The 25,014-nt window shown below is 35.5% G+C and overlaps 1 protein-coding gene across 1 annotated transcript in view; it reads right to left on the reverse strand.

Moving 5' to 3' along the window:
* The window catches only part of ZBTB41 (zinc finger and BTB domain containing 41), a 46,459-nt gene extending 21,954 nt beyond the window's left edge, over positions 1-24,505 (reverse strand). The window contains exons 1-9 of the mRNA XM_002919277.4: positions 24,357-24,505; positions 22,471-23,717; positions 13,788-13,995; positions 13,001-13,070; positions 10,563-10,710; positions 7,890-8,019; positions 3,656-3,751; positions 2,186-2,292; positions 440-545 (exon numbers count right to left, since the gene is read on the reverse strand). Of these exons, the coding sequence (XP_002919323.1) occupies positions 440-545; positions 2,186-2,292; positions 3,656-3,751; positions 7,890-8,019; positions 10,563-10,710; positions 13,001-13,070; positions 13,788-13,995; positions 22,471-23,593 (1,988 nt within the window). The 5' untranslated portion in view covers positions 23,594-23,717; positions 24,357-24,505. The remainder of the gene's footprint in view (positions 1-439; positions 546-2,185; positions 2,293-3,655; positions 3,752-7,889; positions 8,020-10,562; positions 10,711-13,000; positions 13,071-13,787; positions 13,996-22,470; positions 23,718-24,356) is intronic.
* Between the last annotated feature and the right edge of the window lie 509 nt (positions 24,506-25,014).

The following is a 25,014-nucleotide window of genomic DNA, read 5'->3' on the forward strand; positions in this document are numbered from 1 at the left end:
CCCTCTCTCGCTGGCTGTCTCTCTCTCTGTCAAATAAATAAATAAAATCTTTAAAAAAAAAAAAAAGAAATCTAAATTCTGTCTAGAAACACGTCTCAATAATTGCTCTTACTAAGTATGATATATAGGCAGCACATTTATATTTTTAGGTTAAGAGCCACAGCAACCAAAAATAAATGAAGTGCCCAAAGAATTTCAAGATTTTATGAGTCATTAACTTCAACGTCTACCACCTCTAGCCTTAAGTCAACTGAAAAAAAGTAAAACAAAAATGTTTCGTTCAATTCCATTAGATCAGCAGAGAAGCTATAGAAGCCAGAGAAAGAGAGCTAATTAACCTACCCCCAATTAAACAAAATAAACTATAAGAAAGTTATAACTTTCCTCTAACCTACACTTATCCAGTGTAGTAATTATGGGAAACTGCTTTTTCACTTACTTTTGCCACACTTTCTCTCCCAGGTGTACACTTTTGTAATGAACAGTGAGATGATCCCTACGACCAAAACATTTTCCACATTCTTCACACTGATGAGCCTTCTCACCTTAAAGACCCAAATATTTGGATTATAATATGCACTTCAGTTTTTCCCCCCAGAAATATATTACCAAACAGTAAGATAACATGGTGGGAAGTATACCAGAAAAGTAAAGCCACCCTTTAATCTGGGCTATCTGCTTTATATTCCTTACTCAAATACCTTTCTTCAGTGAATCTGTGCTTATTTTGATGGATGTGAGCCCTTTTCCCTCACTTGGAAAAGGAACGAATACGCTTTTTGCTGTATACTTCAAATCTTACCTTTCAGTGTAACAGAGCAAGATCAATGAAATTACTTCAAAACTCAGTACCTTTTTAGAAATATACTAAGTCTAGACGTCAAACACTTCAAATGAAAATAAACTGAATCAAGAAGAGGCTGTTGTACTATTGATAAAAGGACCTGAACATTTCAGATCTTTGCACTTTTTTTTTTTTAAAGATTTCATTTATTTATTTGAGACAGTGAGCGAAAGAGCACAAGCGAGGTGGAGGCGCAGGGGGGAGAAATAAGCAGACTTCCCGCTGAGCAGGGAGCCCAACAAGGGGCTCGATCCCAGGACCCTGGGATCATGATCTGAGCTGAAGGCAGACACTTAACCAACTGAGCCACCCTCAGTGGCGCCCCTCTTTGTACTTTATTTTTAAAATATTTTTCATCTGTGGGGATTTCATACATTTATTTGTAATGAGCCAAAATACAAATACGAAGTAAAATTCTAGATGAGTCCCATTTCTCATCTCTATTCTTATATTCAGTTACGAAGGCTTGGCCTTTAAAAACCACTGTCTCAACTTAATCCAGTATACAATTAAAGCATGTGATCTCTAGAATTAGGAATTTAGAATTCTCCTCCTAAAAATGGAAATGCATAATATCAGTGAAAAAGTCATCAGACCATTAGCATCTCTTAAAAGTGTTGATAACAACTGTAACCTACAACCTCACTGGGATCATTTAAGAAAATAATTGTATCTGTTGCATACTTTATATTTAGATTATGTTTATAATAATAATCACCTGTTCTATCGTGCTCATAGAGATGGCTCTTTCCCATTATTGTGCTCATATAGTTGGCTCTCTTAGCACTTCCTGAACATCAATCTGAGAGGAAAATATGAAAGAAAGCCCCAGAATATAAAAATTATAAATATGGTATAAAGATCTGAAATTGATCAGGATTATTGAGATACTCTTTTCCAAAGACAGGGTTTCAAAAATTCACTATTACATAAACTTTAACACCCAATTAAATCATTTCTCTCCAATATGTTTTGCTAATTTCTTTAAAATCCAATCAAAATGAGAAATGTTATCTTGGCATCTCCCTTTACAGAAATGTCAATACCAATTATTGAACACATCCATACAATATGCAAAATGCAAATTTTGAGAATTTGCTTAAAACAAACATCAAAATATAGCCTGTAGTCATAAAAGGCAACCAAATGATTAAAATTACAGTGAATAAAAACATGTCATAAAATTATGTCCCTTTCAGATATTTAAAAAAAATTTTTCAGAATCAGCATTATCAATGCCAAATTATTAAAATTATAGCCAACATAAACATGATGTAGTATGTCCTCTAGCACGTGTTTTTTTAGAGGATTCTGTAAACACCATTACAAAGTACACCTTACCTGAATGTATTTTTTTGTGCTTTGTAAGATGGTCATGACGAATAAATGTTTTCCCACATTCATCACATTCGTATCTTTTATCATCGTGATGTACTCTTAAGTGAAGTCTATAAAGAAAAAAAATTAAAGACCATAAAAACTGGTAACACCAAAGGAAAAATCTTGATTAACTCTAAATAAGGGAAACTGGGCTCTTTACTCACTCACCCTCACACATTATTTGCTCCACTTCTATGACTTTCATCTCTCCCCACTCTTTCACTACCTAACTCCAGGGTTCCTACTCACCTCTTTCAAAAAAAACACCTCAACATTTGCACATACCCTATGTCTACATGACCTTCCTTCTGACTTAGATCCTAAATCTTCTTCACTTAACATACTAAATGTCTAGGGTTGTTATCTGACTGGTGGAGTTTCAGAGATAACAAAAGTAGGAATGAGTCGGAAGGAATTAGACAAATGGAGTAAGTGAATTAAACTGGCAATACAGAAAATAATTAAGAATTAACCCTTTTCTGGATGACTGATACCGCTTACAAATCAATAGATGAGAATTTAGCAAATTTTATAAGTAATCAACTTTCTGACAATTACATTTTCTTCACACTAACCAAAGTGTAGTTCATTTTATATTCACCCAAAGAGACAGATTATAAAAGGTTTAAATTATTAAAATTCATTTAACTTGAATTATTTTTAGCACCATAATCCTCCATCTATATATATCCCAGTGAAATAAATAGCTTTCCCATTCAAGTTGCCAAAACAGATATTGATTCTGTAACTAAAACCAGTAAATTGACTGAACTACATCTAAAAAGGACATATTCTGCTTAAAATTTTTAAAAAAGAGGTAAAAGAGGTAAATAACAAATGAAAGTTTAAAAAGTAAAGCCTTAAGATTAAAAACCCTAAGAGCATTAATAAACGTAAAATGTACACGTCTCACAGTAGGTAGTCACTTATTATTTATTCAGGAAAAGGCCAACTTTTCATAAACTACAAATGCGGTCAGGGATTCAGCTATAAAAAGTTACACAGGTTACAACTAATACACAGAAGACTTTCCAAACATGAGAGTTCTAGAGTTTTCAATTTTGCCATATTTCATACTAAAATATTTTTTGATAATCAAGAGTAATGAAATACACTAAGGGTCAAATATCGAAGTTTTAATAAGTTTTGATTCAAAGAAAAGTAATGAAATAAACATTTAAATGACAGTGACTTGGACAGTAAAGCATTTAGCAAACTTGGTGATGAAATAGTTAATATTTTGTACTGTAGAATAAGGACTATTAAAAGTTGTAATGTGGGAGAAAATTCTATAAGTGAAGTTTTTTTGCATAACTGTGCTTACTGTAAGTGCTAAGAAATGTTTTAATTCAACAAACAACTAATGCAATGATAAAAGAGAATTAAAATAATTTATCTCACCTAATATAGGGGAAAAATGGCTTGACTTACCTGTATGAACTTCCATGACGGAAACTTTGCCCACAAATACTACAAAGATGAGGTTTTTCTCCACTGTGGATTCTCAAATGTTCTTTCAATGTAGTCCTATGTTAAAAAATATACATTTATCTAAAGACTTTTTAATGTCAATTTTTATATTAAACATAGGTTTCCAAGGGTGCCTGGGTGGCTCCGTCAGTTAAGCGTCTGATTCTTGGTTTCAGCTCAGGTTATGATCTCAGGGTTGTGAGATCAAGCCAAACTGTGCTGGGTGTGGAACCTCTTTAAATTCTCTCTCCCCCTCTTCCTCTGCGCCTCCCCCTTCTTGCATTCTCTCTCTCTCAAACACAATATTCAGAGGTATTCAAGCTAACAGATATTATGACAATTTTCCCTTTCTCCTACAGTATTTTTGTTTTTTATTGGATTAGTCTCACCAGCATATAATCATTCCTGTTTTGTCTCTCCTCTTTAAACACACACACACACACACACAATTAACTCTGGCTTCCTTTGTCATCAGTTTGCTCAAAGATTTAAATATACAGCTTAAGCAGCTATCAAGAACTACAATGAAAAATGCTCAACTGTTACTACTGCATTAAGCAAAAACATGTGAATTTTAGCAGAGAGAATTTAATAATATATAAGCAATCCAGTTTATCAGTATTATTCCTTTCAAATATGTGCTCAGTATCTGTGAAAAGAATGTTTTAAGGCAAAGAAAGCTTTACACGTACTTAAAACTTCCAGATGCCAATGTGAAAAAGGGAAACCGTATAAAGAACACAATTACTGTCATTCTTAAATCCTCCAGCCCTACCGACTGGGATGGATTTGTTAAAATAAAAAACAAACAGAGACCAGCCTTGAAAATTCCCTGAGCAGACAAAACCAGTTTAGTCCCCAAAACAAAGCCTGATGTAGCTTATTTTGCAAGGATAATTTGCCCTGGGTCATTTGTTTATGCCTCTGAAAATCATAAGCAAAACTTAACACTGTTTCCCAAGGTTGATGTGAGGTAACCATTAACCAATTCCCTATCACTTAAGAAAATCCTAAATTCACAACCAACCACTGTGAAGAATAAACAGTCACGGCTTTCTCATTGTATAAGCTGCATGTAACAGTATACCCGAGTCTCATTCTGTGTTTTCGTTTGAGTGCTCCTGGTTCACAAACTGTCTTTTTACATATATACAATAAGCTTTTACTAATTATTACTTTGGTGATTCATTGGTTTTACTTCTGAACTTCTGGCAGGCTATTGTATAACCACCGCTGCTCCAAATACATAGAAGGCATTCCTATAGTTTGATTTCCTATCTAAAGTGCTGAGTAAGGATAGACAAAGTTATTTTGGGAGAAAAGAAAGTAGGTCAGGCAATGTGTCTGACCTCTGCAGGCTTTTGACTGTTTCTACTACTTCGTTTTTATTTTAATCCCAAATCTAGTGAGTCAGTTAAGGCTGAACCTAAAATGAGGGCAGATCTATGCCAGTAGATGGTGCTCTTCTATAAGGCCCAGCAACACTTGACAGGTGCGTCTGCAGGTATATTCTGCTTTGTGGAAATTATCCCTAAAGCTATTCCTAGACCCCTACCTATTAAGTAATTAAAAGTAAAAAGATGGAGCTTTTTGTTTTATAGAAAGACCTTTAAGAAGAAAAGAATGTATAATGCATAAACTAAACTATCCATCTGTAAGTTTTCATGTAAATATAGCATACTGATTTTCCTATTTTAACATTGTATCAATCTGGTATTTTAAGAACATGGCATTTCTAATGTTTTAAAATTATGGAACTTTTATATACTGAAGTATATAAAATGTATACATATTGTTTAAAGAATGCTATTTTTACACTTAAATGCAGGATAAGACCTAGAACATTGCTATACCTTAGAATGCCTCTACATGTTCCTCCTTCATCTCTCAGAGATAACCATTTCTGTTAACCATTCCCTTTCTTCTTTGTTTTACCAGCTAGTAGTATATATCACTAAACAATATACTGTTTTATTTTTGAAAAACTGAGTAGCAAGCACAAATCTAATAATACTGCCACTACTAGCTAAAGAACCCACAAGATAGTATGAACGGGGTCTCTGTATCAAAGTCTGGCTGTAGCTTGCCTGAGCACTGGAAAGAGCCCTTTCCAACATGTTAGCGGGTAAAGTCATAAACAAATACTGGAAAAGAGGGTTCATCACAATCAGAGCATCTGACAACCTAGAGTGGATCAGGTACTAGAAGTCTGAGAGAAATACAACCAAAGTAAATAGGCTGCTATATACATTTTGCTTCTAAACTTATGATGAACTACCTCTAATTCTCACGTTAAAAAAGAACATTTCTGTGAAATGGACAAGTATCCTCAGTTAAATCAAGTAGCAAGGCATAAATGTAGGAACCTCACTAGCATACAGGTACTATACAGTGGCAGAGTGCAGATAAGAATTTGAATCAGGGAAAAAGAAACGGAGCTGCTATTCGATGGGTATGAAGTTTCAGTTATGCAAAATGGGTAAATTCTAGAGGTCTGCTGTACAACACTGTGCCTTATCACAGTATGAATAACTTAATACTGCAACTTCATAACAATACTGTATTGTGCATTTCAACATTTGTTAAGAGGGTAGATCTCATGTTAAATGTTCTTACCACAGAAAATGAAAAATAAATTTTGGGGTCAGACCTACTCTCGCATTCTGTCCCCTAGCTAGAAGAGGAAACATGCCAGCAGGGATCTTAGCAGTGACAACCCTCAATCTGTCACGAGAAATTACTACTACTAGTGCGGACTGACTACCCATTGTTATACATATGTTGCACATCTGACAACTTGGAAACTTCATGTACCATCCTCCTATGAATTCCCTTTGTCTCTTTCCAGTATTAGAATTTCTATTTCCTGTAGCCCTTATATTCCTCTTCATCAGTTTACTTTCTCATTCTGGTGAAGCATACCCTTTCTTTAGTTACTTCACGAGAAAGAGTACATCAAAGTCCAACTTTTTGATATCATGAAAAATGTCTTAATGATCCTCAGACTTGATTGTTGGTTTGACTAAAAACAGAATTCTAGGCTGGAAATAATTTTCTTTAACAATCTTCAAATTACAACTGTATCATCTTATTTCTAGTGTTGCTGTTTAGAGAGATGTCCAAGTAATTCTAATTCATAATTCAGCATATGTATCTCTTTTCCCTGAACAATTAGAAGCATATAGAAGCTTCTCTTTGTCCCCAGTGTTCTGAAATATAGTGATGTATCTTGGAGTAGGTTTATTTTCATCTCATGTTCTAAGCATTTGATGGGTAATTTTATTCTGGCAACTCATGTCCTTCAGTTCTGGGAAATTATCTTTGAATTATTCAGTGACGATTTTTTTCCCTTGCTATTTTCGTTGTTCGCTCTTTCTTTCTGGACCTCTTGACTGGTTCTCTAATAGTCTATCCTTATTTTACACTTCTGTATCTTTTTGCTCTACCTTTTGGGAGATTCCTTCAACTTTGTTCTTCAATCCTTCCATGAAGGTCTTTGTCTATCATGCCTTGAATTTCTGGAAGCTCTGATTCGTTATAGCACCCTGTTCTTGTCTAGTGGATTCTAGATCTTCAACTGGGGATATTCATAATATGAATATTTCTCATGAAGCAACCAGTTGTTTACTTCTTTTTTTGTAAGTTTTCTTCTTTCTGAATAATCTGTTTCCTTCAAGGTCTTTTTTTCTTCCTGACAGTGTTAGAATCTAGCTTCCATGTTAAATGTTTTCCTTCTTTGTTTGTTTTAATTCTTCTATCTGTCCATGATTATATGTGATAGACTAAAAAGTAGATGGCACAATCAAAGAGCATACATAAGTGGGCCTTGATGACTAGGCTTCACAGTAGGTAATCTGAGTGTACTATTTGTACATTTCTGTTCTTCCTGTTCTTTGTAGCTTACTGTCTTTGAAATCAGTCGATCAATCAATAACCTTTAATGTAGTTTTAGTGGGGTTTCAGAAAGAGACAAAGTGGTATCCAAGCGAAATTTACCATCTAAACCTGCAAGTCCTGACTTCATATCATCTTCTAAGCATTTTATGTTATTTCTTCTTCTGTCCTGAAATTTCAAATTAAAGTATAATTTAAGTATGTTATATCTGGCATTACCTAATTCTTATAAACTACATTCATTAATTATTTCTATATATCAGTTACCAGGATTTTTCTGGGTGTGTAGACAATTCCTCACCTTTCTCGTACTGATTTTCCACAGATGAAGCAAGTCCATTTTCTCTTTCCACCATGGGTACATTCTATATGGCGTTTCAAATTTCCAGTGTCATTAAACTGGCGACCACATATATCACACGGAAAAGGACCTAAAAAGGAAAGAGTGTATATTTAAAGTTTAAAGAATGGATACTAAGTTAAATTTAATAGGTATGTTATGAATGTATATCTACCACTGTAAGTACATATATTATAACACAATGCAGTTATTCATTTATAGTATTCTCTTCTCTTCTAGATTGTTTATTCCTATTAGGCAAGTTACAATCATCCCTAGGTGTCTAGAGCTGAGTTTAAGGTGTGGCATCTAATATAATAAATGCTATATAATCTAATGGCCAGTTCTAATGGAACTGAAATGGCCAGTTCCTAGTTTGAAATCAGAATGGAACAAAGCAAAAAATGTTATATACCAGATTTTTGGGAAAAGAAGGTACTGAGAAACTTTGGAAGAATAAACAAAGGACTTCAGAAAGTTTATAAACTGGAAATGAACTGTTGTTCCTCAAACTACAAATTTTTAATGATGTTGCCTAGATTGAAAATACTGTAGACTCTACTGTGAACTCTAATGAGAAATTAATCATAATAGAATAATGGAAAGAAAATGACATTTGGACACTGAAATTCAGAAGCACATCTATAAGCAGAATTTTTCAGTAGCCACAGTAGTTTTGAGAGAGTTTCAACATGTTTTTGAAAGATGACCTCAAAACGTATTAAGTATCTTTAACATATTCTCATTTAAAATCTCTAATATTTCATCTTCCCTGAGATCTGAGACTTTTATTCATTTATTAATCAATGCAACAAGTATTTATTGATTCTTAATTCATATCTAGCACTGGGTTAAGTAAAGTAATGCTACGGAAAACCCCTCCACCTCCTCTTACATTCCTCTCCCCCCAAAAAACTCCAAGAAGTTGGAAAAAAAGAGATTCAGCATTTACACAGTTAAACAGATGAAGCAAATACAAGTGAAAAGCTCCAAGATGAGTATATTATGGCAAATGTACGTTAGGCAAAGAGTGAAATAACTGTATCTATTCCTGAAGGCTCCAGCTGGGTGAAGAAAGAAAGGAGCACTCTCTTTCATGTTCAGTTACTTACCAGTTCTTCAAAGGAAATGCCTACGTTTCCCCCCCTATATTAGATACCCGGTTTTGTATGCAGCTAAACCTCCTTGAACTTGTATTTATGAAGCTATGCTGGGAAGTTACAAAAGCAGTTCTCATGCCAACTCTCTAAATAGGATAAAATTAGAAGATCTGACTTTAAAGCCAACTATGATTTTTATACTTATACATAGAGATTAATTATCTCCCTGATTTTGAACAACAAATTTTTATTAATATAGTTTAAAACTACAGTGGTTTTCGTCAGTCATATGATATTATTGGTTCAGATTGTGCCTAAAAAGCTTCTGCTTTTAAGCCCATCTATAAATAGAGGAGTTCCGCACCATTTTACAGTTCTGCAATCCCCAACGACTAAAAGTCAGATAATTCCCATGTTTACGACTTTGTATTTACTCTTAACTAATTTTAACTTAATTTGTTTTAACCTTTTCTATAGCACAAAGTTTTTTTTTTTTACATTTTTATTTCCTGCCATATCAATTACCCCTGCCAGCGTCATGTCATCTACAAATTTCATAAGAATGAAGTATATAGTTTTATCTAAGTTGTCAATAAAAACATTGGCTAGGACAGGAAAAAGGCTGAGAAGGCAGCTATGCTCACCACCATCCCACCAATGCTGCAGAGCAAAGAGCCTCTACTTTGGATGACAGTAATTCCCTATCAGTATTAATTGTCATAAAGGTACCTAATTGTACTACCATCTAGCACACAAGTTTCCACCGTGGCCATAAGCGTTAGACAGAGGATTCGTCAAATACAATACTGAACTCTCCTATACACTAGGTTTATTTCATTCCCTGGAAAATGAGTTTTTTTCCAAAATACCTTCTTCAAGCATAGACCTATCCAACGATCAACTGTGAATAAATACAGTTTATGACCACAGACACATCTGCCACCAAAACAGAAAATAAATATATTTACTCATCTGCAGGAACAGCAGCAAATCCAGTGTTCCTCCCAATTTCTCTGACTTCCTTCTCCTAAGTGGTTCAACAGCAGCAGACTCCTCCAGCATGATGTGATAATCAAAATTGCTATGACTGGAGTGCCAGGGTGGCTCAGTTGGTTGAGTGGCCAACTCTCGTTTTTGCCTCAGGCTGCGATCTCAGGGTTGTGAGATCAAGCCCCACATCGGGCTCTGTGCTCAGCACAGAGTCTGCTTAGTATTCTCTCCTTCACCTTCTGCCCCTCCCCACCAAATAAAAAAATAAAATCTTAAAAAAAAATTTTTTTTTAAAGATTTTATTTATTTATTCGACAGAGATAGAGACAGCCAGCGAGAGAGGGAACACAAGCAGGGGGAGTGGGAGAGAAAGAAGCAGGCTCATAGCGGAAGAGCCTAATGTGGGGCTCGATCCCACAACGCTGGGATCACGCCCTGAGCCGAAGGCAGACGCTTAACCGCTGTGCCACCCAGGCGCCCCCTTAAAAAAATTTTTTTTTAAAATTATTGCTATGACTGCTCTTAGAAAAAGTAATTTGCTTACCCAGATGGAACTTTTCTTGATGCTTTAACCGTGCAAATCGTGACTTGAAATGTTCTTCGCAATAGGTACACTTAAAAGGCTTATCTTGAGAATGTAAAATCATATGTTCCTCCAAGTGTGGTCTTCGAGTAAAAGATTTCTTACAAATCTAAAAGAAAATGTACACAAAACGTAAGAGAACCTGAATTAAAAATTAAAATACCAAGCTCATGATATGAAATAAACATAAATCAAGAGAAATTTCTCCCAACAGAAAAGTTACCAAAAGTATAACCAAATTCTCGTTGTGCAGAAAAAAATGCCTTAGAGAAATTATAGTATGAAATTATTTTAAATTTGTACTAAAGGTAGCTGAATTTCAACTCCTTACATTTCTAATAGGCTAATTTCTAGGATTACACAGTAATCTTAGTATCCTAATTCTAGTCAACATTTCTAAAATCCATTAAATTTATATTTTAAATCACTTATATGTCATGAATAAAATGTTTTATTATTGTTGCCATATATTTAATTAGAAACAGGAATAAGAAACCACAGAAAAATAATTTTAGAATTTATCTCTTGAAGTGGTCAAAAGAAAGAGATACAGGTTTTTAAAGAAATCTGGAAGACATGAGATTTAAAAAGGTGGAGGCCAATGTAGGTTCTTCATTGTAACAGACATACAACTTTGGGGGGATGATGATAATGGGGGCAACTATGCATTTGTGGAGGCAGGGGGTATATGGGAAATCACTATACTTTCCTCAAAAATTATGCTATAAAACTTAAACTGCTTAAAAAAATAAAGTCTTAATTTTTTTTTTATTATAAAAGGGGAGGGAGAAGGGGCTGCTATGATGACGATGACGACAACAACAACAAAACAATAATACAGCATGTACTATACACCAGGCACAACGCTAAATAATTCATGGTTTATTTTACTTAATTCTCACAATAATCCTACGAGGTAGTTATATTTATTATCATTTTACAGCTGAGGATGATGAAGCTTAGTAAGGAGAAGAAAGCAACTTAGGTAGATCCAAATAGTTAATAATTAACCTCAATCCCTAGAAGCTGAAATCACAGAAATGGTGATAATTTTGCTGTATACATAAACTGAAGCCCTGAAAATAAGGAAGACAAATGATAGCCTGTGACTCCTTCAAACAATAGTTACCTATATAATGAAAAAGTACTTTAGGGGATGTGGCAGGATATCTAAAAATTCTTTGCTGATGGGGCGCCTGGGTGGCACAGCGGTTAAGCATCTGCCTTCGGCTCAGGGAGTGATTCTGGCGTTATGGGATCGAGCCCCACATCAGGCTCCTCTGCTATGAGCCTGCTTCTTCCTCTCCCACTCCCCCTGCTTGTGTTCTCTCTCTCGCTGGCTGTCTCTGTCTCTGTCAAATAAATAAATAAATTTTTAAAAAAAAAAAATTCTTTGCTGTTACTGGAAAAACAGAAACTAGTCCCCATCCCCTTAAATCTGACCTGGCTGTAGTGACTCGCTTGAAAAACAGAATGTGTTGAAATTGATGCTGATTTCTGAAGCTAGGCCATAAAAAGTCTGATAGTTTTGGGATGCTTGGGTGGCTCAGTTGGTTAAGGATCTGACTCTTGATTTCAGCTCAGGCTGTGATCATGGGTCGTGGGATTGAGCCCCATGTTGGGCTCAATGCTTGGTGGGGAGTCTGCTTGAGATTCTCTTCCTCTCCCTCCGTTCCTCCCCCCTTCTTGCGTGTGATCTTGTTCTAAAAATAAATAAATTTTTAAAAAATAAAAGTCTGATAGTTTTTACTTAGGCTTCTTGGAGCTTAGCTACCATGATAGAAAGAAGATTAAGTAGCCTCATGAAGAGACTCTTGTGGAGAAGTATCAAGGTCCCTAGCCAACTGTCCTCGCTGAGCTCCTTGTTGTCAGCCAACACGAAATTCCAGCTGTGTGAGTGAGCCACTTGGAAGTGGCTCCAAACCAAACCAGACCACCTATATCAGCTGAAAACAACTGAGTGGCTTCAGGTGACACCATGTGGAACACAATCACCTAGCAAAGCTGTGCTCCAAATTTAGATTACTGACCCACAAAATGGTGGGATATAATAAAATGGTTGTTAAAGACCACTAAGTTTTAAGACAGATAACCAGAAGTGGAGGGAAAATTCTGACACTTTAACTCCTACTTATACAGTAATGTCAGTTTACATACACAACCATAAGCACATGGTATGGTAGTTACATTAAAAATAAAAACTAAGATTTCCATCAGGTCCACCATCTAAAAACTAACCTCTATGGGGCTAAATTTACATATATTAGGATAACTTTGTATAAAAGAAAGATTCTAAAACTGAGATAAGCTAGGTTTATATTACTCTAAAATCTAACTACTTTCCCCAAAGGTAATATTACATTTATTTTGGTTTTCTACTACAAATTAAAAGCTCTTACATCACATTTCCAACTTTCACTCTTGGTCTTCTTAATGGAAATAAATTCTTGTGCATTTTCAGGATGAAATCTGCTAGAAAAAAGAGAGTATTAGGAAACAATTGTATTAGTTAAGTCTATATTCCATATGATCTGTCGACAGTGACTATAAGAATCAGACAGTGATTCCTTTCATAGAGACACAGGCACATGTAAATACCTTAAGAATATAGGTATTGTTAACATTTAAAAATGTATATGTCTAAATTTATGCAGAAATAATCAAAGAGAAGTCTAATATTTCAAATACATTCAGGAACCTAGCTATTCACAGATAATCTTCAAGGTAATTCACTTGATTTTTTTTTATCCAAATTTCAGTAAATTTCCTTTCTTAAAATTAAATATTCAATATTGTACTAAACATGCTTTCTCTCACAAATTTTTATATACTAAAGACAAAACTGAGAATGAGAAATAAGTTTCCTAAAGTTCTAAAACCATGTATTTGGAAAATAAACTTGTCAAAACCCAAAATAAAAAACAGGATAACCAAAATGCTGTCTTAAACTTCTATACTTCCATTTCAACATCAAAAAACTTCATCTCAATAGCATTAATAAAAAAAGAACTAACATTTGCTGCTCTTAATAAATTTGTAATCAAATATATTTGCACTCAAAATGGTTTGCAAAATATTAAGCAAAAAAAGAATCAGAGACAAGCACTCCATAGATGTTTTTAGCTTACTCCATATTTAAATTAGAAGACACAATAAAGTATATTATGGAAGCAAGATAATACTTGCCTCTTAACATGCTTGGCTAAAGTCTTCTTGCTTGCATGAAGTTTATTACAGTAAGGGCATTTGTGCTCCTTCTTATGAAATTCTGTTTCATTACTGTGCTTCTTTCTGTGAACAGTTAGGTTAGACTTTGTTGAATAGCGCTGGTGACAAATATCACACTCAAAGGGCTTCTCACCTGTGTGAACACGTGTGTGGCTCTCATATTTCCCTACAAAAAGAGATAAATTAAAATTAAATTCAGTACACTTAGTACGCAGTGACTGAAATTTGACAGTGGAATAAAATCTCATGATTAATAACATTTAATACACACACCCACACACAAAAGTAGAATAAAGTTTACCTAAATATTTATCTCTGATAAACTTCAAGACTTACTACTTTTTTTTTTTTTTTAAAAGATTTTATTTATTTATTTGACAGAGATAGAGACAGCCAGCGAGAGAGGGAACACAAGTAGGGGGAATGGGAGAGGAAGAAGCAGGCTCATATCGGAGGAGCCTGATGTGGGGCTCGATCCCATAACGCCGGGATCATGCCTTGAGCCGAAGGCAGACGCTTAACCGCTGTGCCACCCAGGCGCCCCAAGATTTACTACTTTGATCTCACTGTTTTCCTTGAAAAGTTGGGTCATTAAAAAAAAAAATTATTCATGTTTACACATTTTAAAAATCAAGACTTTGGGTAAATTTGCTTAAAATTCCGTTAGCAAATTCTCTGAACTTAAATAAAACTTTAAAATATATATATTTTTTAATTTAACATTGATCTTCATCGAAAGTTCTACTCATCACTTAAGATTTACTTGAGTTGAAAGAAATTTTCTGATTTGACAGTCCTTTTAAAAATACCCTAAAAAGGCAAAATAATACACTTATGTATTTTCTGATATAGGAAGTTTTATCTATCTTCGCACAGAAAGTAATCTGGAAATGGTACCACATATCTAGAATACTCACAAAACCTATACTTCACTACAGCATATTCATGTAAGATCTATCCAACTTATAAGACATCGGAAAACAAGTAAACCACCTGCACATGATGCATGCTTAATGCTAAACTGCTAAGCCAACGTATACGGGCAGTATCAAAGAAAACACGAAAAGGAAAATATGAACTGGTATAATGCTCTGGCACCCAGAGTCATACTAAGTGAAATTTGTATTATAATCTGAATACATATCTGAATTCTGTACAAATGTTACAGGTTTCTCCAGCAGGGGAAAAAAAAAAATCAAGAAATTTTAACATGAACTTTCCAGGGGAAAAAGTTGTAATAAAAAATGAAATAAAAATATATATTTGGCTTAATTTGTATTTATTTTTCTATTTAGACTAAAATTTTTTCACATCATTATTTAGAATGGAAATTTCTAAAGTCCAGAGACAGAACAGCATCACAGGTAAGGGCACAGACCCTGGGTCCATGCACCTAGATATAAAGGCCGGCTCTTAAAGTAACAGGCTATGGGACCTTGGACAAATAACCCTTCTATGCCTAAAATCTTTCTCAAGTGAAAATATGAAATGAAAACATTTACCTCATAGGATTGTCATAGGAATAAATGAATCAATACACATTAAAGCACTCCTAACAAGTGTCTGACACATTATAAACTATCAATTAATGTTTGCTATTATTACTCTGGAATCAAAGCTGTGAATGTGCACATCTAGCAGCTTAAAGCAGAAATTTCAATGAAGGATACTTTTGAGCAAAAAGCAGTAAAATAAAAAAAAATACTATTAGTAACAGCAGTTTTCCATCAAAAACTTAGCTTTGCTCTGCAAAATAAATGTATAAATTTTTCTGCAGGCCAAAGCTAATGTAGAAGTGTAGCAGCATTTCAGTCATATATTTAGAAAAAATTATATATATATCATGGAAATTAGAAAAAACCCAAAATATTCCACACCACTCAAGAAAAAGATAATCATAATTTTTCCTACTTAGTAAAATAAATGAGTTCACCAATCTATTACATATATCTATACATGATTAAATAAACATGGTATGTTACCTAAAAATTAATCCCACTGCACTTACATAAAGAATAACCCAGGAAAGGGAACCAAAGTATTTACCTTAAGGGAGGGGGAGGGCTGACAATTACAGGCAAAGAAATACAGAAATATGATGAAAAATCCACTAGATATTTATGTATAGACCACATAGATGATGGTTGATGCATTATTTACATACATATAGTAAGAAAACTCAATGGTCACCTGTTAAATTAGCTGTGTGATCTTAATTAAGCTAATAATTTAACCTCTTTGAGTTTATTAATACTGCATGGGGTTGTGAGACGTACACAAGTTAATATGCACACAACGCTTAACACATTCTAGCACTTAGGAAGCACTAATAAATATTACTCATTTATTACTTTTATTATGTGGTTATTAGTCACAGTGCAGACATATAGGTATACTTCAAATATAAATATGGACATAGCTGATTTATGAATATACATTATAATAGATCAAAGTGGGGTTTCAGCTCTTTGAGAAACTGTAAGAACTTCACTTTTTCCCTTTGCCAATGTTAAAATGGCCTAGTATCTCTGTCCTCTCTTTGCCACTGCTGGGGCATACTCTCCATTTACACATGCATACACATGCCCTGCCACCACCACTTCCTTTGCTGTGTTCAAGGGATGAGATTTAATACTGGAATTTATTGAGAGGAAGGTGTTCTTGTGTGACCCAAAGTGAAATCTGAAACATCACAAATAGGTAGGTTCTATAGAACAAGACCTGAGCCATGTTATGGTTTAAATCAGTGTTTTACAAACTAAAGGTCATTAGCGTTCGTGAAATAAATTCCTTAGGTTGTAACTAGAATTGGGGGGAAGAAAAGAATAGAGTAGAAAATACCAGAGTATATTTACATTAGCTTTGTGCAATTTTTTGCTTCAATTTATGTATGAGCACAAGTGTAAATATGTATATTATATAATAAAATATGCATCTCTGACCTTGAACTATCCAAAACACTGATTTATATTACTTTTTGCAGGTATAACCAGACCATTACTGTTATACCTTTGGAAAAATATTTTCTGAGTTGATCTTATTTTTTTCTATTTTTTTTTGCAGGCTCATAGCAGAAGAGCCCGATGTGGGGCTCGATCCCATAATGCCGGGATCACGCCCTGAGCCGAAGGCAGATGCTTAACAAGCAGGCTCATAGCAGAAGAGCCCGATGTGGGGCTCGATCCCATAATGCCGGGATCACGCCCTGAGCCGAAGGCAGATGCTTAACTGCTGTGCCGCCCAGGTGCCCCTTATTTTTTCTATTATCACAATATGGCATGCATGCATTAGATTCCCTAACCTTTATTACCATCAATTAGATATAAAGCACAGAATCCAAACATCAATATGTACTAAAACCCCACAATTTTAATTTAGAAAAGACTGAGGTCATTGCATGGAATTAAGTTTTCCTTGATTGTGTAGGTTTTCACATTTCATTTTTATTAAACTTACTTTTCAAATTATGTAAGTGACACATACTAGTGGTAAAAAAAAAAAAAGAGTAAACGAATCAAGAGTATGTAGTGTGATTTTTAAATGATTAACTTATAAGCATTTTTTTTTTTTTTTTTTTTAGAATAGGCCCACTCTTAACTGGGCATTAACAGTTCATGTTTAGTTAAAAGAAAACCAACCATCTAATGCTTAAATCCCACTTTTATACACACAAACAAAAACAGCAACTTTTTCACCAAATTTTGCACTTCTTATGAAAATGCCTTTGCTGAAAAGATGTTAATCATTAGTAGCATTTTCCCTTTAATTAAATTCTTTTTTGCCTGCAAATACAAATTAAGTTATATGTAGCTGAATAGTAAAACCATCAAAACAACAGTTAAATTAAAAATCAAAAGCACTTTTAAACATTAAACTTCCATTCTCCTACAGACAAGTAGACTTAAGATTTAACCAAGAAAAAAAATTTTAACACGAGTCAAAATTAAAACAAAATTAATTTAAATAAATTCAGCAGAGTCCAAAGAGACCAGTGAAAATACATAAATTTGAATGACTCATTATGACATTAAGAATCTCCAAAGCGAAAAAACTTTAAGTTATTAATTCAATTTTATGCACACAAGCATTGCAAGGCCAGTTATCTCTACAGATTTGATTTTCTGAACAATAGAAGAGACACAACTTTTGTGGAAACACTGAACTCTTAAGAGTCAGGTAGATCTCCAGGGGCCAGTGGGGAAAACTTTTAATCTCTAAAGAAATTCCATGTTTAAAAAAACTAGTAGCAGTGTGGGAGGTACTCAGCATAAATATACAGTTAACATCTACATCTGCTGCTTCTTTTTTTATGGGATGAGAGAGGATTCAACAAAAAATCAAAATGTGCATTCAAATAAATTTTCAAAAAAAATAGTATTCCTTCAGAGATAATGTACTATGTCCAACTATTCTTGATTACCAAAAGAAAATGCACCATATTAACAAATTTCATCCACAGAATTTTTCTGAAATAAATCCCAATATGAATTGTGTCCCAAACTAAAGAAATTTTCACATGAAAAAACTTGACCTTGTGCTTAAGAATTTATTATTCCCCGGGGCGCCTGGGTGGCACAGCGGTTAAGCGTCTGCCTTCGGCTCAGGGCGTGATCCCGGCGTTATGGGATCGAGCCCCACGTCAGGCTCCTGGGCTATGAGCCTGCTTCTTCCTCTCTCACTCCCCCTGCTTGTGTTCCCTCTCTCTCTGGCTGTCTCTTTCTCTGTCGAATAAATAAATAAAATCTTTAAAAAAAAAAAAAAAAAAAGAATTTATTATTCCCCATAAGGGTTATGCAAAATTACCATTGTCAGATTCCAGGAGCAGCTTTTACAAAGAGAAACATTGCCAAATTAGCTCATTATATATCTGATATTGCTAAATCTTCTATTATTCCTTGAATTCATTCATATGGCATACTCTAAAGAATACTTAACTAAAATACTTAACCTTAAGAATTGTGTCACTGTTATAACTCTTCTCTATTAGGAACAAAGTGGAATCTCTGTCAGGTTGGTCTAGAGAGTCACATTTTTTAAAAAGCTATAAAGCATTTTCTACCTCTAGAAGAGATTATAAATTTAATCCAAGGAAAGATTTTTGTTCCCAATAGGAACAATAAAAAAGATAAACTACCCAAATTTTCTCTCTCATCCCATCTGTCATCTTTTCCCTATTTTTGCCTTTTCACCCACTAGGTTTTTTCATCCACTTTAAGGGGGAAAGGTCAAAGGACTCTTTTTGCATGAGAATACACTGAGAGGAAGACAGCTGGTAGCCTAAGGAAAAATATAACTGGATCAGGAATCCCACTCCAAGCAACTATTAAACACATCAGAAAGGATAAAAGAGTCAAAGTAAGGGAATCAAATTAGTCAACTACATATTGTGGAGCTAATGGTTCCAGCAGGTCTCACAGCTTATTCATTAATTCCCATAACCTACTCCAAGACAACAAAGTTAGAAGCTTATGAAGAAGTCCAACTGGCTTCTTACAAGTCCAAAGTTAAGTCAGACACCAACCTTTCAATTTAGTTCACCCAAATAGGAGCTTACTGAAAACTTGCTATTAGAAATGACCTAGGGTATCAACAAAGGACAGTAACCAAAAGATACAAAATTTTCAGGCTTAAGCTCTAATGAGAAATCATGATAGGAATATGAATCATATGATAGGAATATGAATATGATAGGAATATGAATCATATGATAGGAATATGAATGCTATAAGGCCTATTGGAAAATGATCCTTGAACTGTTTTTTTTTTTTTTAAGAATAAACAGGACTTCTGATGGAGATGAGAAAGGAGGACCTTTAAGAAACAGAGGTCTTCTCCTTCCACACATTCACATTCTATCCATCACCCAGTCCACTAGTCTATATGCAATGCAACTCTCTGATCTACCCTCTTCCCAAAGCCCATTCTCAACGCTACTCATCTAACTAGTCCAAGCCTACAATATCCTTCTCGTCCTTTCCAATTTCATTCTCTATGCTGAAGCCAGCATGACCTTCATAAAACTTCAATAGGCTGTCATTTCCTCTGTCAAAGTTTTTTCAAGTTTCTATCACTCACTGGATAAAATCTAAACTTTCTATATAGCATAAAAACCATGCAAAATTTGACCTCTGCTTCTGTGCCAATCTTCATCTATCACTTTCATTATATCTCCTTGCCCATCTTGAAATCACCACCCCTCAGCAATTTCCAGAACACAACATACCTCGATGTCTTTGCACATGTTGGTCTTTTGCCATGTCAATTCTTCCTTATTCTTTAGTTCTCAGTTCTAATGCTACCTGCTCTATGAAATCTTTACTGATTCCTTTAGTCCTTTGTACTTTTCCCGGTAAGATTATCTTCACTGCAGTATGATTGTGTTTTTGCATGGACTCATTAAACTTTAACATTCTTGAGAACACAGATGATATAACTTTCTACCTGTTTATTAGTATTGGAGGTACTCAATAACTATATTAGATTAATTAACAATAAGAGCAGCTAGTATTCCTTGAACACCTAAATTTCATACAGTATTTTGAGTGATTCACAAGACTATCCCATTTAATTCTCCTAATAACCTCCACGAGAAGGTACTATTAGCATTACTTTAGCATCATCCCACTCTACCTATGAGGAAACAAAGATACAGACAGGTTAAGTCACCTGCCCAAGACCTGGATTAAAAAATGCAGGTGGTCTGACATCACTCTAGCTCATGCTCTTTTAATCAATATGATATAATCTCAATCTTCCTCTGTCTCTCTCTCTCTCAGTCCTGAGGGAAAGCAAGCAGCCCCGTGTGAGACTTAAGCAAAAGAAAGGGGTGGATAGAAGGAGTAAAACGTCCAATGCATTCAGAAAGGTAGGCTGCGGGTAAGTCTACAATGTGGCCTATTGATTCTCACAAGTATTTGGGCTGCCCTCGGTTAAAAAAGCTGCAAACACCTTCTGCTTAGTGTATCAGGAACTTAATCTTGAGCAGTGTTTTCCTAAATTGTGTACAAAGAACTGTAGTGGTTTTTTTAGACATTAAAAGAAGTACCACAAAAGTGTCTTACGATAAAATTATTTGAGGAAACGCCAGACTAAATGAAATTACCGAGTTTCTTTACTAGAGAATTTGACAGAGTAATTACAGACTATGAATTATAGTATACAGGGTTTCCAATCTTACTTGAACATAGAACTCTTCTCTCTTAAAGTATCTCACAGCCCTAAGGTTCAATAGGACAGTTCAGAAATCTAAGTGCTGGGCCTACAATGCCATCTCTGACCTGACCCCTGTTCATTCATCTCAAGGCAAATTGGTCAAATTAAAGGAGAACAGAGGAGGCATGTACGGAGAATATAAAGTCGAAGAAGTAGAATCTATTGAAAAGATAACATGCTCTCAGGTATCTGAATTCAAAAGTATAAACAGCACTTGTTTATAGCTCTACGAGAGAGAGAGCATTTATCCAGCCTAAGTTTAGCAAGTGCCTATGCTCTTCCAATTGAGTTATTCATGAAAAGTTATTTTATTCATGTTTGTACAGAGTCTCAAACAGTAAAAATAGTGACTAGTAATTATTAAATTGGATTGTCAAAAATATTTTGATTTGGACATTCAAAGGCATAATAAAAAGCATAAAGAGGATACCACTTATGCTATAGTGTGTACTGTCCCATATTTTGAGAGCAAATGATTACTAATACCTTATAAAATCAATTTCCACCTAAACCAATAATATAAGTAACTCAACACTGCAAAATACATGGGGATATATTAAACTGCATAAATAATATTACAAGGTCAAACTGCACTTAAATGTTCCTTTTAACATTATATGTGATGGAATATATTTCACAATTTCATAACTTTGATTTATATAGAAATAGCTTAATTGCTGCAATTTAAAAGTTCACAGAACAGTTCATGTAAAACACCTCCAAAAATTATTTCACTGGCAAATATTAGACCTCCTGAAATTACATGTTCACTGACATATTTTTAACTTAAGGTTATAGACCACATTTCCTGCATATACTTTTCTAAAATAGGAAAAGTTGATTAGTTATTATAATAATCAAAGACTACTACTAATCAAGACATTTCCTAAAGTCTCTACCTACAGAATAAATTATATCCAGTTCAGTTTTATTCTTAAATACAAGCCTAAACTGAAACATTCCAATTCTAAACAGTACTAGATACTACAGAAATGACTGTTTCTAACACAGATATAGCCATGTTCAAGGGGAAATAGTATACAAATTATTAAACTGAATATTATAATGTAATTCAATTTTCTATGACTCAAAAATAGCACTTTTCTATGAAATTAAATCAATATATATACCAAAGCACTACATTCATAATTATTAAGTCTGGAGTTTTTTCATAGCAAACATCTGAACTAATGATCTCTCATCTTTTAATGGGACACAAGGTAGGGAAAATAAAAGCTAATAAAAATAAATTCCTAAATCGAAACAAATTTAAAATAACAGGATAAAATATGTATTGACTATCAAATACCCACCCTAAATAAGTATTCCTTTCAAAAGTTACCTTCAAAGTTTAGTTTTTCATTATCACCTTTAAAATATCAGGGAAAGTTAAGTTATTAAAGACAGAAAACAAGCTTTCTTTTCTTACCTATGCGGTCAAATGTTTTATCACATTTAGGACATTGCAATATTTTTTTGTTACTGTTCTGAATGACTACAGGAGTCAACCCCTCATGAATATTTCCTACAGAATCACCAGCCTCAGGCTCCTCTTCCGCATCATTATGATCTTTCTCACTTTGTTCTTCAATGTCAGAGTATTCATCTGACATCTCCTCCTCTAGTTCATCTTCTTCAGCATTATATTCACTTCCAGGGTCCTCAGAATCATTTCTGTCTGACTTTTCCTTATCAAAATTTTCTTGATTCAAATTGTCTGACCCATCACCACTTTCTTGTTCATCATCACTGGTGTCGTCAAACTTAACAGGACACTTCCGATTCCTTTTCGATCTTCTTGTAGAAAAACTTCTCTCCAGCATTTTTAACCCATGTTTTTTCCCTAATAAAAGGGACCTATGGGTTTTGGCCAAATGATTCTCTAAAGACTTTTTGTAACAAAAATGTCTACTACAGAATTTACACTGATGATTATTTGATAGTCTTCCAGCTAATTCACTTAGTGTTTCTTCTGGTGATGACTTTTCAGCCAGCTCAGACTGAAAAGTGGCAACATTTTCGTTATTTAGCAACTTAACTGCATCTATAATGTCCAGAAATTTTGCTGCCTCTAAAACAAGAGGTATTTCATATTTGTACACAAAAAATTCTGATGTGTAAAGAAATTCAAGCAAATGCTGAAAAACTGAGTGTGTTACGTGATCCAGGGTGACAACATCAGTGCTTGGATTTTTGCTCAAACACGCATGAAAATAACTACTGCCGACAGCAACAACAACTTTATGTGCACTAAATTCTTTTCCTTCTACTATGATAAGTAAGTCACAGAAAGATGGTTGCTTCTGCCTATCATCATTTAAATACTTCAGCAAATTCTTGTTATACTGCAAAGAACTCAAAAGTTTTCTCTGATCTGGAGAGGGAGGAAGTTCCTGGTAACAATGTAGAGCTTCAGGAGTTGGTCTTTCTGTGGAATGAGTATAGGTTACTTCGTCACACTCCACTGCAACATTGCCTTCTGAAGAATCTTTATGATAGCCTAGATGGATCTTCTCGTCAAGATTTGAAGTAACCTTTCTCCTTTTCTTCATTGCAGTACAACAGTTTCAGAACAAGAAACTTCATAAGTGTCTTAAAGGATTTATTTTAAAAAACAAAAAACTAGATTGTCTTGGTTAACAGCTTCTGGAGGGGCGTGCCCGAGGGTTTCATGGTCTGCAAAAGAGTAAGAACCACGTAAAAAAAACTCCATGGCAAAGCAATCCTAAATTATTCACGGCATTCATCTACTAATCCTTTCTAAATCAGAACTAAATTATGATAAACTCACACCTACTCATTCGTGGCTAAGATTTTAGGGTGGAGAACAAGGAGGGCCGGGTTATAAAAGACAGCCAACAAAAGAATAAATTTAAAGGAAGACGGAGCACACCTTTCAGGCCTGAGTCACGAACGGGGTGGGAAAAAGGAGGGCAAAAAAGGGGAGGGATCCCTCCAAGATCACCGAGGGTGCAGGTTGAGGCGCGCCGCATTCATGGTTTAGGGGCGCTGGGTTGGTGACAATAAGGCCGTCGCGACCGCGAAATCCATGTCTCCCCATTAACATGCCTTTTCCCAGGGCGGGCAAGGCACACCTCCTCGGGCACAGACAGCGTCCCACGGCCAAAACCACCCCGCAGGAGACGGCCCCAGGAGGGGCGCAGAGCAGGAGGAGTAGGGTCAATAGCAGAGACGACTAAAGGAAGCAGAAGAGCCTTCCCAGGCCCTGCCCAGGCGGAGACTGCGCTCGCCGACACGAACCCGCTACCCTTCCCACCCCAGCTTCCCTGGGCAAACGCCCCACAGATCCATTACCGGGAACCCAGGGCTCCCCCGCTGGCTCCCAGCCGCTGAGCTCCACTCTCGGCGCGCTCGCTCCAGCGCCTACCCACTTCCGGGTTCAGCCCCCCACCTCACCCTCCCTCCCTCTGCTCCTTCCCCTCCCAGAGCCTCGCCGCCTCCACAGCCACGGAACACGTCAACCGCGCGCAACCTCCCAGCCTCCCGGAGAGACCGCCGCGCGGCCCTATGACGACCATTGCGCATGTGCGCGCACCCGTCTTTGCGCATGCTCTCTAAATTCTCCTGGCTCCCTAGGGGACCCTAGCTACGCCCCAAATCCGTTACTCCGGGTTTTCGCGGTGATTTGGTGGCCTACTGTGATTGAACCAGACGAAGCTTTGCAGGAAGCCTTGCTGGGGAATGGCGGGGGGTGGGGTTGGGAGACTGATGAGGAGTTTAGTAGAAACAGGCAGAGGCACGATAGCACGAACGGATTTCATCCTCGCTGATAGATTTAATAGTTTGTGATCGACCACGCAGCAACGGACAGAAGCCAGTCTTAGCAAACACACGGCATCTAAAGAAGAGACATTGATGTCCTTTCGGGTTTTTTTTCTGCTTTAAATGGCTAACGTGGTTGCTGCTAAAATTGTTTTTTAACTTCTTAATGTACACAGAAAACATTGGAATA

This window comes from Ailuropoda melanoleuca, chromosome 8, assembly GCF_002007445.2.
Source record: "Ailuropoda melanoleuca isolate Jingjing chromosome 8, ASM200744v2, whole genome shotgun sequence".
NCBI lineage: Eukaryota > Metazoa > Chordata > Mammalia > Carnivora > Ursidae > Ailuropoda > Ailuropoda melanoleuca.